At 29.0% G+C, this 22,055-nt stretch overlaps 3 protein-coding genes and 1 long non-coding RNA gene across 8 annotated transcripts in view; 2 read left to right on the forward strand and 2 right to left on the reverse strand.

Annotated features, from left to right (window-relative positions):
• Positions 1-173: 173 nt before the first annotated feature.
• Positions 174-6,177, reverse strand: LOC111033334 (uncharacterized protein C4B3.18). Of its 4 annotated transcripts, XM_022314022.1 has the most exons (8): positions 6,047-6,177; positions 5,863-5,894; positions 4,183-4,318; positions 3,390-3,520; positions 2,109-2,194; positions 1,847-2,055; positions 1,465-1,650; positions 1,158-1,337 (listed from the first exon to the last, which is right to left on the reverse strand). In XM_022314022.1, the coding sequence occupies exons 3-8, from the start codon at positions 4,297-4,299 to the stop codon at positions 1,158-1,160; spliced, it is 909 nt and encodes a 302-aa protein (XP_022169714.1). In that variant the 5' UTR covers positions 4,300-4,318; positions 5,863-5,894; positions 6,047-6,177. The 4 variants fall into 4 exon arrangements, with proteins under 4 accessions (XP_022169713.1, XP_022169714.1, XP_022169715.1 ...); XM_022314021.1 differs by having other exon boundaries at positions 174-1,337; positions 5,863-6,172; XM_022314023.1 differs by lacking the exons at positions 5,863-5,894; positions 6,047-6,177 and adding an exon at positions 5,718-5,844.
• Positions 6,178-6,688: 511 nt separating this feature from the next.
• On the forward strand, positions 6,689-14,513 carry LOC111033331 (methylthioribose-1-phosphate isomerase). Its single transcript, XM_022314018.1, has 6 exons — positions 6,689-7,421; positions 10,288-10,523; positions 10,593-10,801; positions 10,941-11,149; positions 12,273-12,429; positions 14,242-14,513. Exons 1-6 carry the CDS (start codon positions 7,290-7,292, stop codon positions 14,388-14,390), a joined length of 1,092 nt encoding a protein of 363 aa, XP_022169710.1. The 5' UTR covers positions 6,689-7,289; the 3' UTR covers positions 14,391-14,513.
• Positions 14,246-20,543, reverse strand: LOC111033336. The gene is made up of 2 exons (XR_002604400.1): positions 19,911-20,543; positions 14,246-14,384 (listed from the first exon to the last, which is right to left on the reverse strand). It is a non-coding gene; the product is annotated as an uncharacterized LOC111033336 (long non-coding RNA).
• The window catches only part of LOC111033330 (tropomodulin), a 52,949-nt gene continuing 46,762 nt past the window's right edge, over positions 15,869-22,055 (forward strand). The window contains exon 1 of one of the 2 annotated variants that reach the window (XM_022314013.1): positions 15,869-16,101. In XM_022314013.1, coding sequence (XP_022169705.1) covers positions 16,024-16,101 — 78 coding nt within the window. In that variant the 5' untranslated portion in view covers positions 15,869-16,023. The remainder of the gene's footprint in view (positions 16,102-22,055) is intronic. The other variant, XM_022314015.1, reaches the window with a different exon arrangement.

Consider the following 22,055-nt stretch of genomic DNA (forward strand, 5'->3'; position numbering starts at 1 on the left):
GTAATAGATCAAGTATGAAAGATTTCAATTTACCAGCATAAAATATAAAGCAATACCAAGGTTAGGTTTGTTGTTTAACCACCGTGTGTAGATAAACAATAGGTATAAAATATTAATGTCCATTTTATAATATAGTAATATAATTAATTGAAAATACATTTGAACCATTTGAATAAATACGTATAAATCTTAATACTTTATTAAGTAATAATACCGGGAAAATATTTTTAAACACATAAAAAAACAGATTGCATAAAACTAATTACACTCCAGATTTTGTTTCAACAACAGTTGAAAAAAAATACAATTCTAATAATAACCAAATAAAAGTTCCCAAACATACAACAAGATAAGCCACCATGTTATTTTTTGTGTTGACCTTATAGGAAAACGAAAAACTATGGTAGTCCACCTTGTGTATGAACTTTCACACAAATAATTGACCAAAAAATACCAGGTATTTCATACTACTAAGAGTTTTCAATCTGGTGATTTTTCTAATATGGAGTCCATGCAGAAAAAGAAAATATAAGCTCAACTTTTCCCAACATAGATGGGACAATCTAAATTGTTTTTAAAACCAGAAACAAAACAAAAACAGATTCTGTATGGACCTGGGATAATATATTATCTAAAAACTTTGATATTATTACAGTCTGTTCATGTCTTGTAGTGGGATCCCGGATATGTGTATGCATGTAGAATTAATGAGAACTGGTACTAAACACTGACAATAGAAAGCAAATTATTCAAGGAAAATAAGTGACAGAACTATTTGGTCTTTTATAATGTAATTAGTATTAAGTTAAATATGTGTTTAGGAATATATTTATAAATATGGATAATAACCCGTCGAGGACCAAATCATACTGTTGATAATGAAAACTTTGTAGAAGTATTCCAAACACAGTTCCCATAAAACAGCCATAATAAAACCTTAAAAAATGAGTTTTACTTATTGTATAAATTAATAAATTAAAAATTCTTTCACATAAAAAAGTTGCAAGACTAGACACTACAATTTGGGAAATCTTCACATAAAAAGTTTGAAAAACACTGAAATCCAATAAATATTTTTCAATCAAACAAAATTTAAAAAAGAGCATTATCTCTAATTTCTGAACCAACTGTAATTTTGATTATACATTATTTGGTCATTAATTTTGACTTTCAAAGAATTGGTCATGTTTAGCTTTGACATTTGATACTATTAAATCTTCAATCTCAATTCCTTTTTTGACGTCTGCCTCAGTCAATAAAATGTCTTCAATTACACCATCTTGAGCTATTAACTTGACATTATGTTTCCTTGTGTGTAGTAAGTTCCCAATCACAAGCTATAAAAAATGATTTTGATTATAAAAAAAATTGTGAAGTTTCGGAATATATATACTAAAAAATTAATTTTGACATAATAGATAAATTACAATTGATCACAGAGGAAATATAATATTTTAAACTCACTTGATGCTTGTATTTAATAAGAGCCCCTTTGGCTTTCTCTTCTAAAATCTCATTATCAGTCTCTAGTTTGAATGAAATTATGTATGCATTTGGAGCCCAAATATGAGTAACAGCGTATAAAACTTTAGGTACCAGTCGTAAGGCAATAACTGGAGGTCCATCTTTGGATTGAACTTTATGTTCAGCCTACAGCATGAAAATCATTGTTATTAAAATATAAACTATACGATATGCATATTTAAATAAATATCATGCATCAATAAATCATTAAATATTTCTTGCATTAAATGGAAATAAAAATTTAAGCACGCTGTTCTTGGAAATATACTTTTTTAATAGTTCATGCAATAGCATAATATATTAATATATGTGAAAAACATACCATTTCATTGGGCGGTATATAGAAGTCTGAAACGGCAGCAGCTAAATAAAGTAGAGAATACTTGGTATCCATAAGCATGCAAGAACCTCTCAACAACCACATATACTCTATCAATGTAGTGAAAGGAACTGTTAGGATTCTGTTATCATTTTTAGCATCTTTGTACTTCTTCAGTATTGGGAAGAGCGTATCAAGTTCACTTTCTTTCACTGAAATAATAATAATTATAAATGATCAAAAAACTCTAGTGAACAACTTTTACCTTGTATTGATTTATTGTCTACAATCTCCAATTTATCTAATAGTGAATTGTTGAAATGACGAACAAATGGCTCCAATGAATTTGAACTAGAAAATAAATAATAATGGTATAGAGAACTATAGACTAATTAAAACTAAAGTACCAATGAATTAGTAATAAATTAGAGTTTACCATTAAATCAATGATATTATTCAAGTAAAAAATGTAAATGATTAATAAAATTATATAAACAGTAGAACCTTATTAATTTGGTCTAATTGGGGCTCTAGGTTGTCCAAACTAATGAAAGTCCGAATTATTCAAAAAAAACCTAAAAAATGTATTATTTATTTGAGAAATATAAAACTTATTTAGTATATAAGATTTATTGCAACAAAGTATAAGGCCTTACAAAATACATAATAACTAGTTATTCCGATTATTTTCTTTTAATACTTATAATATATATTATTAAATCGCTGTCCAGATTAATGAGGTTCTTCTGTGTATGTTATAGATGTTTTAGTTTTAGAATTAAATTAATGTCTATTATGACATTAAAATATTGCAAATTAATTAATTTTTATAATTTCCAATTATACTTATTATAATATAATACTTAATATTTTATAGGTAAGCATTGTTTTACAAAATTCATTGAAAAATTAAAGATATTAAAAGAAACTACAAAAACAAAAATTTGAGCAATCATATTTTATATTATACATAATATTATGAGCTATAAAAATTGTTTTAAAAAAAAAATTACAATCAATTATGATTTAATAGTAATCTCTTATACCCATCTCTAACCACATATACACATTAATTGCTGATCACAGCACAGAATATAAAAATAAGTTAATAAATACAAAATGAATCACAAAATAACAAATATGCAATAGCAGGAAAAATTCAAAAATGGGCAACTATGACATCTCAAGTTTTTAAATTAATGTTTTGAATCTTAAAATAATGGATCCAGAACCCTTATTTCAATATTCTACAAACCAAAACCTGGATATTTCTGGTGAACCGGACTATATTTTCTATGGCTTTAATCATATTAATTTGTTATTTTTTTCAACTAAGCATAAATTATACTAAAATTTATAAAAATCAGTATCTACAGGAACAGATATTTTGATTAACCAGGATCAAAATATTGGTTTTCCCTAAGAACCATACCAAAATCGGAAATAAAATGTTTTATTTTTCTAGGAACCTAACTGAAACCAGAAAAATCATAATAGTTCCAACCCCTGAATAGCAGAACAATTAATAATTAACAAGTTTACTTACCGATAAAGAAATATAACAACATATCCAGCATCAAGAAAATATTCAGCAGAAGCAGAACCTCTAGTTCCTAGACTAAAATTGTCAACGAAGCGGACAGTATTTTGTTCAATTGGAACTGTAGTTCCTCCAGACTATATAAAGGAATTTTATTATTATTATTTTTAACACTGTAAATTCCTTTAAAATATGTTGATTGCTAATATTGCTAATGTCTCAAACAAAATTACTTTCTCTTTAATTTAAATTCAATATCATGAAATTTTTATTTTTACCTGTAACATAACAAGAGTGTTATATCTGAAAAACAAAACTATGAAATTGTATAGTATATACCTACTATCTACTGAAGTACACGAAATTAAGGATTAAAAATATATAATTTATGGCTTTAGATTTCATTATAAGAAGGTGTGCCATACAAATATTGATAATTATTTGGAAATAGCACTTAATAAGTTGAACTAGCCTACACTCTTTTAAGAACCTATTTTATTCAAAAAATGTACCAATACTTGTACATGTTTTGATACTGTCATGGAGCAAAAGGGTTAATAATTGTCGATCATTTGATTAAGCTACATATTTTGTTCATAACAAGTACAAGACAAAAATTAATTGAGATACTTTGGATGGTTAATAAATAAATATTTTTTTAGTAATTTATTATTTGTTATCAAAATTAAATGAATAAAATTCAACTCGTATTTATTATTACATTTTGGAGATATAAATAATATAATATGTATTATTAGTTATTACCTATTATTACCATTATGTAAGTAGCTATACTTACAGTTATCAACACCATTTTTTTGTTTTCATGGCTGCAAACAAAATTTTCAACACTGGTTATAGTAGATTCATAGTTTGAAGGAGAAGGATGAGTGTCATAAAATGATTCCCAATCCATTTTTGTTAGTAATTGTAACCTATGAATACAAAGTTTGAAATTTATTTAAATTCTGAAAAATTGAGCAGGTATTGACACTCATAAAATTATCATGATAACTCAACTACTACTATCCTTGAATATTCCTAAAAAAAATATTAAACCTTCAATGAACCCATGTAAGTAATATTACAAATCTTAAAACTTGTTTACAACTAATAACATATGTTGTATAATTAATCTTGAATGCATAAATGAATCTAGTTTTAGATCCTATAATATTGAATTTAGATTATTCTATAAAATATATTATGCCTCTTTCTAAACAAGGGCACCCATCAGGATAGTTCGAGGACCATCTACAGCTTCCCAAGATTTAGAGATTTATCTTATAATAAGACTGTAAATATTATAATAAAAACATAAATTATATGAGAGTATGAAACAAATGTTTGTATAAGTAGCCTAGATATAAATCTTTGGAATGTAATATTTTGATACAAAATCAGAACAGGAAATATTAAATTTCAATAACACAAACTGTGCTCTAGAGCAGAGATTCTCAAACTATGGTACGCGTAGCACTAGTGGTACAGGGAAGACTACATGTTGGTACGCAAAAGGCCACAGAGTGATAGAAAAGAGGGTATATAAATGAATATTTTAAATTGTATTTGAACATGGGCACATGGAAACAGAACAAAAGTGGTACACGATAGATTTATAATACACATGAGTTGTAAACAAAAAAAAAGTTTGAGAACTGCTGCTCAAAAGGATTAAACTGATAGTTACTACTTTTATGTTTTTTGAGATAATTTTATACACCAGAAAATAAAACCCATAATAAATTATATAGATTAAATTTTGTCTATTCTACATTTCAAACAAAATTTAACATAAAACATAGAAAAATTAGATTGATAAAAAAATAGAAGAGCTCAATTTAACAGGAATAACAAATACAATTGAGAAACATCAAAGAAAATAACCCAACTTAAAAAAAATGCAAAAATAATTAGTAATATAAATTTCTAATAGCAGTTTAAACAGTCATTTTTTACTGTTGATAAATAGTTTTGTCCACTGAATTAAAAAATATAAGATTCCAAATTATTTCCAATGTAGTCTGCGTAACTTAGTAACAAGTAACAACTGTTGTAATTGTCACCATGTCACCACTGGTTATGACTTATGAATTATGATCTATACTTAATAGATTCATATACGAAATACCAATTAATATTTATTACATATTATGTAATCACCACAAACTAAGATATACATATATAATATATAGCCATATAGGTACCTTAATTTTTGGTCACTTTTATAAGTACCTAATAAAAACACGTTTGTGTCGAGGTGAGGTATTTGCTGGCATAGCACTATAGGGAGACACTACATCAGTACTGCACTAGGCAGTTAAAACAACTTACTTGTCTGCGTCCAGTGGGTGTGTACTATTACGCTGTTATATATTAATATTTATTACCTATACAACACTATATTGGGATTTCGGAAACTGGTTGTGGTAGCGGGAGAAGGGAACAGGGAAAAGCGGAAAACACTTAGTATACGTACCGGTCGACTTCTGTAGTCTATTCTCTATACAACTGTACGTCTGTACCTGTTCGGCGTAAACGGAATAAGTACTCAAATTACACGATTACGACGACTACCACTTTATTCTCTATTTATACTACAACAGTACAACTACTATAACTACTATATACGACGACGACTAGTCGGCACTCGGCAACAACAACAGGTGTGTCGTCTCGACGGCGTCAAGTTGAGTACCCAAGTAGGTACTTGAACGTGTGGATTTTGGAATAGTTTTTAGATTTAATCTAAAGTGAACACATGGGGTAGGGGAGGGGGCTTGTCGAGCGACAAGACCGTGTCGATAATTCCCACCCACCGGTGCCGTGGCGACGGCCGTCCGTAACGGGATACGGGCCAAGTCGGAGTGTGCGTGTAACGCAGATATCATCTACCACGACAACTACACAGTAAATCTGTGTAGTGTAGTGAGTGTACACGTCACACGACTACTGAGTACAGTCGATAAAAAAAAAGTAAAAAACTCGAACGAAAAGTGAAATTAACCTCCGTAGTCCGTCGTCGTCGGCGGTGGACGGTGGTTTGATAAGAAAACGCCGCTGCGTATGATAACCGCCGCCGTGGGAGAGTTTCGGCGTTTCACAATTCTTTGGACTATTTACATCATCATTGTTATCGGACCGGTGGCCGGGCCAACGGGAACGATTGATTAACGCGCGCACCGAGCCCATTGGCCGGTGGCCGCGATACCGCATCGGGAAATCCGAGCGACCGGGTGATAACGGGACGGCGGCGAACTCCGAACGCCGTACACAACTCGTGCGCGGCTTCGGGCTTATCGATGTGTGTGCGTACACACCACCGATCGCCACCTCCGCCATCAGTCGTAGTCGGTGATAAATGACGAAATAATCGACTGACGAACAGCGAGCCGACCGTACCTTGCCGGCCTGCCAACGGAGACAGCGCCGTATCGCTTGTCGCTGCGGACGAAACGCAAAACATTTGGTGTACGGATCGACGACGTCGACCACCGTTACAGTAGTATACAGTAGTAAGTTGTCCACCAGCCACCGCGCACACCGGCGATCGTGACGCTATCGTCGCACTGCAGTCAGTGGTCGTACGCGTTGTAACTAGTAATTATTGGTACTCGGTAGCACCATAGACGGTGTTGTCTAGTAACTAGTCGGTAGTCACTAGTCGTAGTAATAGTGGCGGCGGCGGCAGCTGTTGAGTGTTTATGTACGTGTTGAGCGTGTGACGTCGCGTGACTGGCAACGAAAACCACGACGACGACGACGACCGCGCGAACCGGCCGGCCGGACACGGCAAAGTCGGCGCAAACCACTGTCGCTGGTGCTACGTAGCTACCAGTTGACGTCGAGTAGCGGCGGGCGTACGGTAGTTGCTCGACCACGGCGACGGACAACCCGGCCGTGACGATGACTCTGCAGGCGATCAAGTACGAGAACGGCACGTTGGAAGTGCTGGATCAACTGCTGTTGCCCAAAGAGTCCAAGTACATACCCATTTTGGGCGTCGAGGACGGATGGAAGGTCATCAACAAAATGCAGGTACGTGGTGTTCAGCTATGTGCCTATGTCCTTCCACCCACCGGTCCCACCAACCCCTCACTACACCCGTCGACGCAGCAGTTTCGGAACTTCACCCCCTTCCACCATGCAACAGGATGTAGACGTGCGCCGACGACCATGTGGGCAAACGCCATGTCAACAGGCCCACCAGTTTTATACAGATATTCAACTATTATAGATAGGTCGGATTTCTAAATTTAGCACCGATTCCGCCACATAATAATAATCCTGATGCCTATCTCTTTTTTTAATCACTAGCCACTCGAATTATATTCTAATCATATATAATATATTCCTAATGTCAGTGCTCTATGTCTCTGGATTCTTTAGATTATTAATTATTAAATAGAAGTCTTATATAAAGTAAATGTATTATACTCTTAACCTATGGCAGTGCTATACATAGATACTTGATAAACAATTTTCTTTTATCTCTTGCTATTTTTAATCCATCATATTTCACCTATAATTTATAATTTACTGATCTTCTAACCACCACATACTCAACCGGTTATAATTCCTACAATTGAAAACAAATTAGTAATTGATTATTTTAAATGATTAATACCAGTTGAAATTAGGAACACACTTTAGGCTCGACTTTAGGTATATTGTACAATTTATAATGTAGGCACTCTTTTAGCTCTTTTAGGTTTATGAATTATAGAATTGTTGAGGCCTATATTGAGACTTGCCACACTTCAGCAACATAATTTAACCTCCCTTCCTCATAGAAAAATATAACACATTTTTTTTGTATGTAACAACAAAAAAGATATATATACTAATCTGTCAATATGATTTTATTTAAATACTTAAATTGAGTTTACACAATAATTTGCAAACATACCAGTTTCTTGTCTTTTCTCATGCCACAATTGCAATAGTATTTACTTATGTGACTTGGCCAAATTGCATTCCACCTCATCTTTGGATATAGGAACTATTAGGTAATAAAAACATGGTTTTTTTTCAAAATATTTCTCCACACTACAATAGCAGATCCAGGGGAGGGGGAAAAGGAGCATTTCTCCTTCTTCCAATTGTCGTACATTGTGTTTATCAAAAAAATTAAGCACTAAGTCTACCACTGCACACTTAATTTATTATTAGGTACACAACTTATTTAAATAAACTTAATTTTTAGAAATTTTACTTTAAACATAGTAGCTTCATAGCAACTATTTGAAAACAAATTCAATATTGAATAGGACGTCATACATTTTATCATATTTTAGATCCTTATGTTATATTCGGTTTATTACTTACATTTTATTATAATTAATTATAAAGGAGCCCAAATTTTGAACTGTCCCTATTATCTTTTGTAACTAAAATTCTTTATTATTTGTTATTTATGATATCTAGAAATCTGTTTTTAGCTAGGTATGTGTAGCTACTTGCTAGTACACACTTAACCAAAAAGATAAGTTAAGTAATTATAGGTAATTGATGTATTTACATAAAAATAGGTATTGGTCAAGATTTATAAAGAAAAATCTGTTTAATAAATCAATTAGGTACTCTACTTATTTATACATAATATCTAATACCTATAATATAGGTACTTAATGTACACAATACCTTTAATTTTAATTTGTTAGCATTAAATATTTAATTGAATAACCTACTACCATAGACATATTTTTTGTTAAAGATATTGATTATAAGATATTTAAGAGACTGGAATTTATAAATAGTGTACAGCTTACAATATTAACCGTTAAGATATACTATCCTTTTTTTTATAAAATAATGTTAACTACATTAACCAATTTCAATAAGTTGATCATGAATATTTGATTATCATATTTGGTTATATTTAAAAAATAATATAGTTACCAAATATATTAACATAATAATATATTAATATGTATTAATGTAAGCGTCTATCATAATTGATACCTAATAATTTATATATTAAACCTTTCCCATCTTCTATTCACATCCAACCTTTGAATATTATAGTTTAAAATTTGATCAATACATGTGAGATAAAAACTATTTTAGTATTTTGTATAATATTTTATATTAATAGTTAAAAAAGAAATATAACCAAATACTCGACCAAATATCATGTAAAAATACAAATATAATTACTTTCTTATCTTATGTTATAACTTGTTAATGTTTTACGATTAATAAAAAAGATAATGAATAGGTATCATAGAGCAATAAATAAAAATATATAATTTAATTTATACTTGTCTTATTAATAAAAATTTTGATATTTAAACAATGAAAACCAAATAACAGTATGAATTACTTATAGAACCTTACATACATTTCAGATATCTGTACGTGATTATAAAGTAAAACGCCATACTCATTTATGTGCTAGACTTCAATGTCTGGCTTAGTGTTGATTATTTCAATTATAATACTAACAAAATATATTTTTTTATACAGCCATTAAAGATAAAATCTAAGAAGATTAACATTACATAATTATCTACCAGAATAAAATAACTTAAGATAAAAATAAATATATAACATACATAATAATATAAGAGATATACATTTTTAGGTACTGAGTTAGGTACACTACATTATAATTAGTTTAATTAGTGCAATGATGCCTATATCAAGATCTATACTATATATTTGATGTCCAAAGTTTCTATCCATCTTATTGTAGATATCCATCGTTACTTTATTAGCCTCGTGCCCTTGTATAAAATTCAAATGGATAATGAATACATAAATGATGTGATTATGCAATTTTAACTACAACTTATGATTAGGTTCATAAAAATAACTTTTATCTTATAGAATTTCAGGGGCATTTTCATATGCATTTGCATAATTATTACACTTTTATTAATTTATGCATTGTTATTTGTAGGTACGTGGTGCTCCAGCTATTGCCATTGTTGGTTGTTTAAGCTTGGCTGTAGAAATATCAAAAGAAGAGTTTGAAAAAAAAAAGGCTCTTCGACGAGAAGTTGAGGGTAAACTAAATTATTTAATATCTGCTCGGCCAACTGCTGTAAATATGAAACAGGCCGCAGACCATTTAATATCTTATATAAACTCTTTGGATAATGATGAATCAATTTCAGCACAAGAAATGCAAGCTAGGTAAATTGCTGCTATAAAAAAATTATCTTATCAATGTTTGTTTAGTACATTACCTAATTTATTTGTTAGGTTTGTAGCAGCTATAGAAGCAATGTTAGAAAAAGATATATCAGATAATAGATCAATAGGAGAATTTGGAGCTAAAGCAATTTTAAACAATGTTACGGATGGTGAACAAGTTCGTATTTTAACGCACTGCAACACTGGTTCATTAGCTACTGCATATTTTGGTACTGCATTAGGTGTTGTGCGTTGTCTACACTCTGCTTCAAGACTAGGTAAAATATTTGTTTTTGTATCAAATATTGTATATATTTTGAACCACTTCCCTTTTCTGAGTCATTGACATTTTAATACAATTATTACAAGTTAAAATATTAAACCGAAATGTATTTTAACATAAGTATTCTTTTTTAGAAAATTGTTATTTCACGGAAACGAGGCCTTACAATCAAGGTGCTAGATTAACTGCCTATGAATTAGTTCATGATAAAATACCATCAACCCTGGTCTGTGATAGTACTGTTGCTTATTTAATGAAGACTGCTCAGATTAATGCTGTTGTTGTTGGTGCCGATAGGGTAGCAGCCAATGGAGATACTGCTAACAAAATTGGAACTTATCAAGTTAGTAAATCTAATTATTGATACTTAATATTCATTATCTAATTTTTTAAAAGCTTTTGTTCTGTAAACCAAACTGTTTTAATTACTATATTACGCTCTTTGAAAACTGGTGACTCACTATCGTCTTGATTTAATTCTTTCTTAGAAAACTGGCAATAATGGGACAAGCATTTCAACATAAAGTCCCATATTTTCCACTTTAGCTCAAGACGTGTAGTATAAGGTGGCCATCTATCACATACTCATGTGCCCTTTTCTCTATTTATAAATAATACTTACATTGTTCTCCAAAGTTCTGAGTTCTTGTGTTTCCCAGACAACATACAATTTTACTCTGGAATTAAATTATTTGACAACTACTTACATATGTAGGAAGATGTAGGTACATTTTTATCATTGGGAAGTAAACTTGGTTAATAACCATTAAATGATTTTCCTTATTCTGTCAATGGTATAATACACAATCTTGATTTCACATTTACAAGGCCTTTAAGTTAATTGGCTCCATAAAAAGAATCACTTCTGAATTCAAGCCTTCTAGTTCCCACAAATAAGTATACTGTACACTTGTCAGAAATATACTAGAATATTTATCAATGTATGAGATCCTAAAACATGCTGGTATACCAAAACATGTCCAACAGAAATGTTTATCATTTGCAAAAGTTTAAATTAAATATCCCTTGTCTGCATCATATCCTGTCTTATACCAGTTCTCCCAAAGGCTAATTTAACAACCTTAGTTAATCGTCGACATGCTCTCAACATTTCATTCCTCCAAAAACTATCTCTGATTCCACTGATTTCTTTTTCTATTATCAATTTTTATATACGAATCAAGAATACCCGTAATCCTATTTCTTATACCTCACCATTCCACTAATTATTTAAGAATGAAACCATTAAGCAGTATCTTGAAATTTGTCAATGAGAATCTCTTATTTAATTTTGTTTGAATCCATTAATATTTCATACGTTATTATTTTTATATATTTACTTTAATACAAACCATTGTACATTATTTAACTATTAGGCAATGTCATTAAATTTTAAAACACCATTCATGACATTTAAAATATGTATATTTTCATGATGAAGTTATAACTTATTTTTTTTCCAACAGATTGCTGTAGTTGCCAAACACCACGAGGTACCATTTTATGTAGCTGCTCCACTAACTTCAATTGATTTTAATGTAAATACTGGTGATAGTATAGTAATTGAGGAGAGGCCTCAAGTGGAAATGACTCATATAAATAATATTAGAATAGCTTCTCCAGGTAAAAAATTGTTTATTCATTTATAATTTCAACACTCGGCTTATTTATAAATGTTAACTATTTTTATTGTATATTACCTATTTAGTATAAATACATTATTTCCAAGAATAATCTTATTAGTTGTCAGACTTGGTAAACTAAGTTTAAGTAACCACCAAAAAGTTATCCAAGAATAATACAATAGTAGAAAATTCTAAGGACCTTGAAAAAAATGTTAAGTATTGACAATTAGTTAATTTAGTTAAGTTGAGTTAAAAAAAGTTAACCAAGTTCAACTGTTATTGATTTTTTTTTTTGTTTTGAATAACTTAAATAATATGTTGTTGACAGGAGCACAACTTCTTTTTTAAATGAATGTACACTATTAAAAATATACATTTTCTCGTTTTTTAATAAACAATTAAATTCTTAGCTCTTTAAAAAAAATTCATAATTGTTTACTATTTGGACAGTTTTATTATAGAACTTCTGGTATTTAAATGTTTTTAATTATGTGAATGTTTCTAAACTAATAAAACATTTTTATTAGGTGGTTACTTAAACAAAATTAAGTATCAAAATTATTTTTCTTTGTTAATACTTAATATTTACAATTTGAAGTAGTCAATGTGAAATGTAATTAATTATTAATGATGGTGATTACAAATTAACTTAATACTTGGGAAGCATTTTCACTGGTATGCAACAAATTATATGTAAAGTTTATTAGAACATGAAATATTTAATTATTTTCCAAAAAAATATAAGATAGTAGTGTAAATAAAAGATTGGAAGTTATATTATGCAATATTCTTAATCTGTATTTTCTATGCACTAAGGTTCTTCTTTTAAGTAAATTATATCTAATTAAATATTATCTAAGTAATTATTCATAGTCCGTGTAATTTATCTGCTATATACTATATATTAAAAATTTAACATTTCCTAAGGAGCACTGCAGACGCTGACAATATACATTTTGGTTGTAACAATGCACAATGTACCCATAGCCTTACATTTTTCATAATTTTGTCTAAATATTCTTTTTAAATTTTTCATATTAATCTAGGTATTAAAAATTATAGGCTATATAACTCAAATAAATTAAAACAATGTATGTTTGATGTGCTAAACTATCAGTGTCAGCCCTGCCCCATACGGTTATAACAAATGTTGAACCACTTCTTTATAACAGTAGGCAACCTTACTTTGTTCGTGATTAAATTTATAGACAGTATATTATCTGTGTTATAAAATTTTGTGTCTACATTTTCACTCTACAATCAGATATAGATATTAAAATAATATGTCTATGTTTCAAACTAAAATTAATTATAAAATGTTTGAGCTACAAAATGTACCATACATCTAACATCATATTCTTCTATACAAATTTAATGGTTTGGAAATCAGCTATAGTATTAACGCTGAACCCACAGTGTTATGATCTTAGTTTAAAAAAAATCAAATCTCCCTAATTGTGTATATTTTTATTTTTTTTTATAAATGTATAATATAATTTTTGTTATTACAAAATATTTAACTAACTATACTTAACTATTGGCTATTATTTAAAATTCAATCTCCAGTAATAGACTGGTGTACAAAAAGATTTTTTTTATAATGCATTTTTCACATTCATATTAGTTTACAACTATTTAACATATTATATCTTAAACAATTTGACAAGGCTAATCTTCTCTGAAAAACAACATAATTATAATATTGCTTAAGTTAAGAATTCCATAGGTTGTTTAAATATCTATATTTATTTTTGAATTAGTTAAACTGATGTATTGATTTCTTACAAAAAATGTAATTAAATAATTTCAGGTGTAACTTGTTGGAATCCAGCATTTGATGTAACACCAGCTCGACTGATAACTGGAATAATCACTGAAAAGGGTGTTTTCCGACCATCTGAACTCTCCACACTCCAGTCTCAATTGCAAGATCATAAAAATTCACTTCCCCAACTGTAATACATACCTAAATATTATATCATTGCACAAACACATCGTACAACTTTTTTTATAAAAAAAAAATGTAGGCTATTTTTATAATATATGTATGCGAAAGCTACATTCCTAAGCCAGCAACATCAATTTTTATTTATGTATAAATGTATAATCATAATATTATTGTCTGTTGAAAAATATTTTTAATATTATATGGAAACAATTAATTCCATTGACAAAGAGAACATAAGTACATTGAGAATAGACCAATTATTACTTATATATTTTAATTTAGTCAAGTATAGTTGTGATACAAGTTATAATAATATTATTTTTATAATTTAATTTAATTCTTTTTTATATATAAACATATATAATATATACATAATTATATATATGTAATGGGGTTAAAATTATTTTTATTGAAAAAAAAAAATCATGGCTATAAATCATTTAAAAATTATTTTCATAAAGGGCCTTTAAAGAAAAAATGCATGGTTTTTTTATACTTACTACATATTTTAACAATTCATATATGAAACTAAATTTTTAATTTTCTAAACATTTTGTATGCATAAGTTCTAACATAAATTAATATGAAGATTGATGTTGTTTTCAATCATAATTAAAATATTTATTTAATACCCTTAAATTAGGTATACCCTTCATTTCTTATTATGTGTGTATGATTTATTATGAAATTCCCTCTCGAATTCTTACGTTATGTACTTATGGCGTTTTTATTTGCCTATTGTGATAATTGATAAGCTAAAAACATACAAATATTAATTTTAATATCATGTTATTATGTACATTTACGTTTTTATGTTTAGGGTATCTAACAAAATCTTCTTCATAACTTTATGTAGCATAAAGTACCTATTTCAAAGCGCATTTAATGATTATTATTATTATCAAATTATTTATATGATTATATTTTTAATGATATATTTTAGAAATTCTTTTACTAGACATATAATTCTATGCCTGTTACATATTTATAAACTGCCTGTGTAAAATGAAAACATGTGCGTTGAGATTGTTAATATGTTAATAATTGTCTCTAATCTGCATATTAATATAATAATTATTTATTTACTTAAAAAAAAAATAATAATAAACACAAACAAATTATTACATCAATCTTCTATGATATATATTATGTTAAATGAATAAAGCATAGTGTAATGACGTGGGTATGCATAGGTGGTATGTGATAAGCGACCTTAACCTTGAAAATTGGACAAACTTGGGTGGAAAAACAAGATGCTAATGTACATTGAAGAACTTTAACAAATAAATAAATGGCGTCAGTGAAAGAAAAGGAAGAAGACGTCGAGTGTTCATTTTTACACCCAGGCACGTTTAAATTTTTTTCTAGTGTTCTAAATATAGATCAAAAGGGGACTGGGAGTATTTACTACGCGCATGCTGGCCAATGCGCCATCGAATCGGCCAACTATCAAGATGTTTAGCACGGGAAAAAACATTGTTCAATTTATAAATCAACTTAGATAATCGCACCAGCAGCGCAGTGTGCGCGAGTGTTGAAAAATTAGATTAACGTATTGGTCCGGCACCGTATTATTATACTTCGTTTCGGTAGCTGTATTGCATTTTTTCACCGTACGAATTTTTCATTTTCAACGGAATCAAAATGGGCAGCGTCGAAGAGATTTATGAGAATGAAATACACCGTACCATCACACGGCGTACGAGCTTCAAAATTCAAGAGGTAAATTATTGTCTAAATAACTATTAACCATTACTACACTGTTGCATAACGATAATATTATTATTAAAATATACACTAATTTTTTATTTTCAATCTTGGTGCGTGCTGCACGGAGTTTTATAACGTTGTCGAAATTTTTAATTGACCCATCAAAATAAATATTCATCACCGTTCTACCTGGCTACTGCCTACTTTGTACTTACCTATACTATTGTTATTATTCTCCAACATGATAACATCATAATATGTAATATATAATAATGGTATCGTCTGCTTTAAAATATTTTCATCAAATCCAGACGTAAGTATTAAACTAGTAGTCGATGTTATTTGTTATTCTTTTTAAAAACAATATAATGGATGTCTACGTGAGGTTGAATTTTTTGTTCTGCGAGACTAAATAGATTAACTACGTAGCATTGATAAATTATGTCGCACAATGAAAAACAAAAACATACTGTAGGAAGTGAAAATTGAATGAAAATGTTTTCGACATTCAAGGTCGTTTAAAATAAAGGTAAAAAATATATATTATATTGAACATAAGAAATATAATAGTATCGTAATGTTATGGTAGCCGGTAGGTATACCTATTACTTAAACCTTCTTCCGTGCAAAAAATAAAAGAAGAGATATTGAGATTTTTTAGAGACTGACTTTTATTAACGTTCCTTGAAACGATTGAACCCAACCTTTTTGTCAGACTGATAACTTATTATTGCCATATAGTAGAAGGTTCCTATTCCAGTAACGATGTAGTATTTATGAGCAATTGAAAATAGCAAATTTAAACAATAGTAATTCATTCACATTGAAAATAATTGTAATTAATTTAAATCTTTATTTTCTGGGGCAGTAAAAATGTTTCGATTTTCTACTTCAGCATCTTTTTTGGTAGTAAAGTGAATCTAGTTGGTACTTTGGAGGGGAGTCAAGAGTATGTTCAGAAGGTAGTTTTCAAAAAGTTAGGGAAAACAAACAAAATGTAATCGAAAAAATCAAATTTGTTTTTGAGTATACTTTAAAAAAATTAACCATAGATACGAATAAATAGTACTATCTACAGCCGTGAAACGAATTACGAATGTTTGTATTGGTATTTTTTTGAGACCATATAATTTATTTTGAAATGTTTTTGAGCTAATAATAGGCATAAGAAAATTCCGATCTTTATTAGTTTTTTTTAAACTATTGTCAATAACTAAGTTTTCACTCGTTCAAAAAACTTTAATACTAGGTTCTGCAAGTGGAACTATATCTAATAAAGTAATAACATAAATTGTTTTTTATTTAAAATGGACAGATTGAACTACGTGATGGTCTTTATCTAATGTATAATTCGTTGTATTTCATATAGCTGTATGACCTATACTTACAGCTTATCTGGTGATATACTGAGATGTACGCATATCTTATCGTTTTTTTTTACATAAACCGTTGGTAAACACTGCATAGTATTATACTGACATTTAAATAACCAAATATCTACTATACTATAAGTACACTAAATGACTATAATTTACCTATAAGCTATATCCCAATCCCAAATACTTACCTAATACGAATAATACGCCCGATCAATTAAAATATACAGTGGTTGGCAAGATAATGAAAATAATTAACTCAAATTAATACTAGATCGATAAGTTTAAGGTTAACAGTTAACAAACCATTAATTTAACTCAAAAAGTTAAAAGTTAATCTACTTTTTTAAATTAGTGTGTAGATCACATAAAGAGTGACTGCATTCTTGAGAAAGATCTAATTTCCTAAATTATAATAATCAATTGTATTGAATTGTTTACTATAATTTACAGCAGTGGCGCCGAAGTGTTTGAAAAATAGTACCTATGACATTTTACATCAAGGGCCACTCGCTATCGTATTTATTTATCTTTATAGTTAAAATTCTTTATAAATAACATTCTGTGTAATTTATAGTTTTATTAAAAAAATGTCCTGGTCAATGCAAGTGCACTATAGTTCATAATATTGTCTACAAGTATAAACAGCTTATCATAAAAATTGATTTGGGTTATACACTATACATATACAATAAATTAATTTTCAAGTTATTTTTGGCATTTTTTTCCAATTTCCAGAATATGGTTGATCTCCGTATTTTTCTTATCGATAATTGCTATTTGTACTGGAAAAATATTAATATAATAATATTCTGTATGTCTTATGGCTGTGTGCTTATCTAATCTACTAAAATATATCCATATTATACAACATTATTTTATCAAAAAAAATAACAGAAATGTTTGTGTTCTTATAGTATTGGATGATTTTTTTTTATATTAATATTTACGTGTAAACGAAAAATTTCAAAAAAATCTTAACTTGATAGATCATTTTGACAATCATGTTGAAATCAACTGACAAGCTAAGTTATTTCAACTGCCAATTATTAATTAAGTTCAAAAGTTTAAAAAAAATTAACTTTTTAACTTTTTAACTAGTTAATGCCCACCTTTGAAAATTTAGAGATATGGTCTTATAATATAGATCGTTATATATTATATTATATGCGGTTATTAGGTTTGTAGATGATGGGTTGTTGAGTGGTAAAATGATTAGCGATAGTGATAACTATGTTTTAAGGTATGATACCTTAGCGTTAGTCTTAATCCACTGCTCTATTTTCTATTCATGATATTATAAACTATGCGCCAAGAATTACCTATATAGCCAACGAGCGCCTCTGGGACGAGTTATGTCGAAAGCTAACCCTACTTATAATTTCAATTCTTTTTTAATGGTTTTATTTTAATATCAAGTCATTTAATATTTATATAATGCATTTTGTGCATCGTAGGTACGTAGGTACATATGTGTATGTATTAAGGATTTAGCATCATGTACCTAACACCTTTATGTTAGTAAAATAAAAGTATATAAGTAGGGCTACGGCATACCTAACTAAAATATAATATATCATATTATAAATTGTTTAAAATCTTGGTAGGTAGTAGGTTAGAATCGCTTCGAATGAGTTTTCGATTATCTTATATAAATTATAGGCGCCTACTTCAATATTTTTACGATGCACACTATACCACGTGAGTAGGTACTACAGATTCTTCTAGCTTACGAATCGATGATAAATCGACATAATAAGTACCTACTAATAATAACAAGTACCAAATGGATAAGAAAACGAAAACATGATCTATTCGTTTCAAACCAACATTTTACATACAATCGTTATTAGTTATAAACTTATATAAGTAGGTACTTATATTATACATTACACATGCAGGGCCGTCGTTACGATTTGTGATGCCCCATAATTTAATTTAGAATAAAACATTATTATCAATGAGATAATAATAATGAATAACTAAATTAGACTAACAATACCTAACCAATCATACAATATAGTATTTCATAGGTATATAAAAATCAAAAGCGTCTATAGCATTTAAGATTTAGTGAACTTATAGGCCTCTGAATTAACATGGACTGTATACGTGTCTGGCCAATGTATAATAATATGGAATAATATAATATAGCCTTTAAATATAAAGAAATATGAAAATTAAAAATTATAATTAAAAATAATTAATTATAATTATAATTGAAATTATATATTTTCTTAAACTTTATTCACGTACGTTTTGACAGCCCCCCCCCCCAAAAAAAAAGAAAATCTATAAACAAACTATGCAAATATTTACCACGTAATTCGCACGAATTCGCAAGCCTATTTTGAGAATTCGCACGACCTTCAAAAAATTCATTTCACAGTTTGTTTTATATAATTAACATCTAAAATTGAAAATTTTAACCTAACCTAACCTTACGTTTTAGCAGCTTCAATCTCGGTGATCATTTGAATTTGTTCCTCTTGACTAAAAGGTTTTTTCTTCGGCTTCGTAACATAATATTCTTGCAAATTTTCATAAAATAATACTTTTTCCATATTTTATTATTTTTATAAAATAACGTATTAGTAATTCAACAACTACCAACAATTGCAGGTATAAGACAGACTACCTAGGCACTAGCAGACAATAAAATTGCCAACGGGATCATACGCTATCTGTACATCGGTATATTACTATATATATATATACAGTCATTTTATATCTTATCTTGAAATTATCAGATCGACTGACGAACTAGTTTATACAATGTACGAGTTACAAATTATAACAAGCAAATTTTATATTTATTTAAAATCCAATTACCTAGTGTAAATCGTACAATTACCCAATACCAAAAATAATCATGCATAATAGTAATTTTGCACAATGTGGATAAAATGAATTCATCCACTTCATGAAGAGGTTAAAAAATTGTCCATATAGTGTAATAAAAAGTCATTTTCACTAAATGGATAAATTTCATGAAGTGGATGTCCACTTCATGAAATGAGCGATTTCACTAAATGGATGCGACATATATATATAAAGAAATAACAAGTTTCTTTGATGACAAATGTAAATAAAGTGTTAAACTTCAAGTAGAACATATACATTGAATAAATTATGCATTTTTTGCTTATGTTTTATTATTTAGCCGTATAGGAAACAATTATTAGTTAAGACCAAAATATGATTGATCATGATACAAATTTAAAACTTTTTTTCTAGATTTTGTAACAAAATTTGTTATATTGTACTTATATTATATTATATAAAATGTAAGCACAAATTGTGAGGCCCCTACAAGCGCTACCTACCCTTAACAATGGCCCTGTATATACAATGTAGGTATACCTATACAATTGTGAATAAAGAGTTAAGAACCTATAGTATGTTACAATCAGAAAAAGTAATAGGTAGGTAACTATAACTTTTTACTATTTGCAATGGCTAAAAAAATGGATTATTATAAATGTAAGTTTATTCAAATTGATCATGAATATATGTTTTTTTTCATTTTTGACAAAAGGAGTCGACCAGTATAAATTGTTATTAAGTGTACTGACTAGTATTTACAATCTAATACTAATATTGTATTATAAAAGATGAGTTTAGCTATATTATATAAATATTCATATTTCATACCATATGACTATATTTTAATTTTTAATACAGGTAGGTATGATAGTCAACAAAATATTATTATTTTTTTTTTTTGAAACTTCCATGGGTGCCAAGATTAAACTAGGGTTTAGTGGTGCACTGGTGCTTTAGCCCCAATAATTACGACAGTATCGTTCTACCATATTATAATTATTTAGATTATTTGATCAACTTCTATAACGTATAAATTGTAAATTTGGGAATAGCTTCACAGCCGAAGATAATATTATAGTTACTCCGAGTTTGGTGATAACTAATGACGTCATGATAAACCGGGTTCGAATGTCCGACGATGAACAGACCATGAAGACCATAGTTTTTCCGCCACTCTATATCGTCAGGTTGACCTGAGTTTAAACAAATTTTAACTTGTCACTTATGCATGAGAAATCACATAAAACTAGCAGCTTAAGCCGCTTTTTTGCTTCCATGGCCGACAACATTGACACGAGTCGTGAACATTTTTTCACAAAAACAGTAAGTCGCTACTCGTTAGTCAAGAAGGTTAAATACCACTGTCATACACAATACGTTGTTGTGAGACTATATTTTATTTTTCCACTAATTAAATTTCCCCGAACGTTGAACGTTTTAACTGTAAAAGGAGGAGCTGCTAAAGAGCATGAAAAAAAAGAAGGAAGTTTAATGAAGCTGCAAAATCTTGTCAAAATATTCAAAACTTTTTTATGAATATTATAATTAATGAATTAATATTGAATATCATGCTCCTGTATTAGACTTGATCTTGGCAAGTTTGTATTCTGTTAATATTAAGTATATGTATAGCAAGGCTTTAAAACATTATATGTATAACAGAAAATTTTTTCAAAAAATACAATTTAGATACCTACTTAGATATTTACAAAATGGTTGAATGTAGAGGGCCGATGATAATAATATATGGGCATTGGGCACTAG

Source organism: Myzus persicae, unplaced genomic scaffold (assembly GCF_001856785.1).
Source record: "Myzus persicae strain clone G006 unplaced genomic scaffold, MPER_G0061.0, whole genome shotgun sequence".
NCBI classification, from domain to species: Eukaryota; Metazoa; Arthropoda; class Insecta; order Hemiptera; family Aphididae; genus Myzus; species Myzus persicae.

Bases quoted from the DNA above. Each gene is read 5' to 3' on its own strand.
- LOC111033334 (XM_022314021.1), bottom strand. From the start codon at position 4,299: ATGGATTGGGAATCATTTTATGACACTCATCCTTCTCCTTCAAACTAT. The intron at 3,521-4,182 runs GTAAGTATAGCT...TCCTTTATATAG, and splicing joins AAAAAATGGTGTTGATAACT to TCTGGAGGAACTACAGTTCC. The intron at 2,195-3,389 runs GTAAGTAAACTT...TTTATTTTCTAG, and splicing joins GTTGTTATATTTCTTTATCG to TTCAAATTCATTGGAGCCAT.
- LOC111033331 (XM_022314018.1), top strand. From the start codon at position 7,290: ATGACTCTGCAGGCGATCAAGTACGAGAACGGCACGTTGGAAGTGCTG. The intron at 10,524-10,592 runs GTAAATTGCTGC...TTTATTTGTTAG, and splicing joins GCACAAGAAATGCAAGCTAG to GTTTGTAGCAGCTATAGAAG. The intron at 12,430-14,241 runs GTAAAAAATTGT...AAATAATTTCAG, and splicing joins TATTAGAATAGCTTCTCCAG to GTGTAACTTGTTGGAATCCA.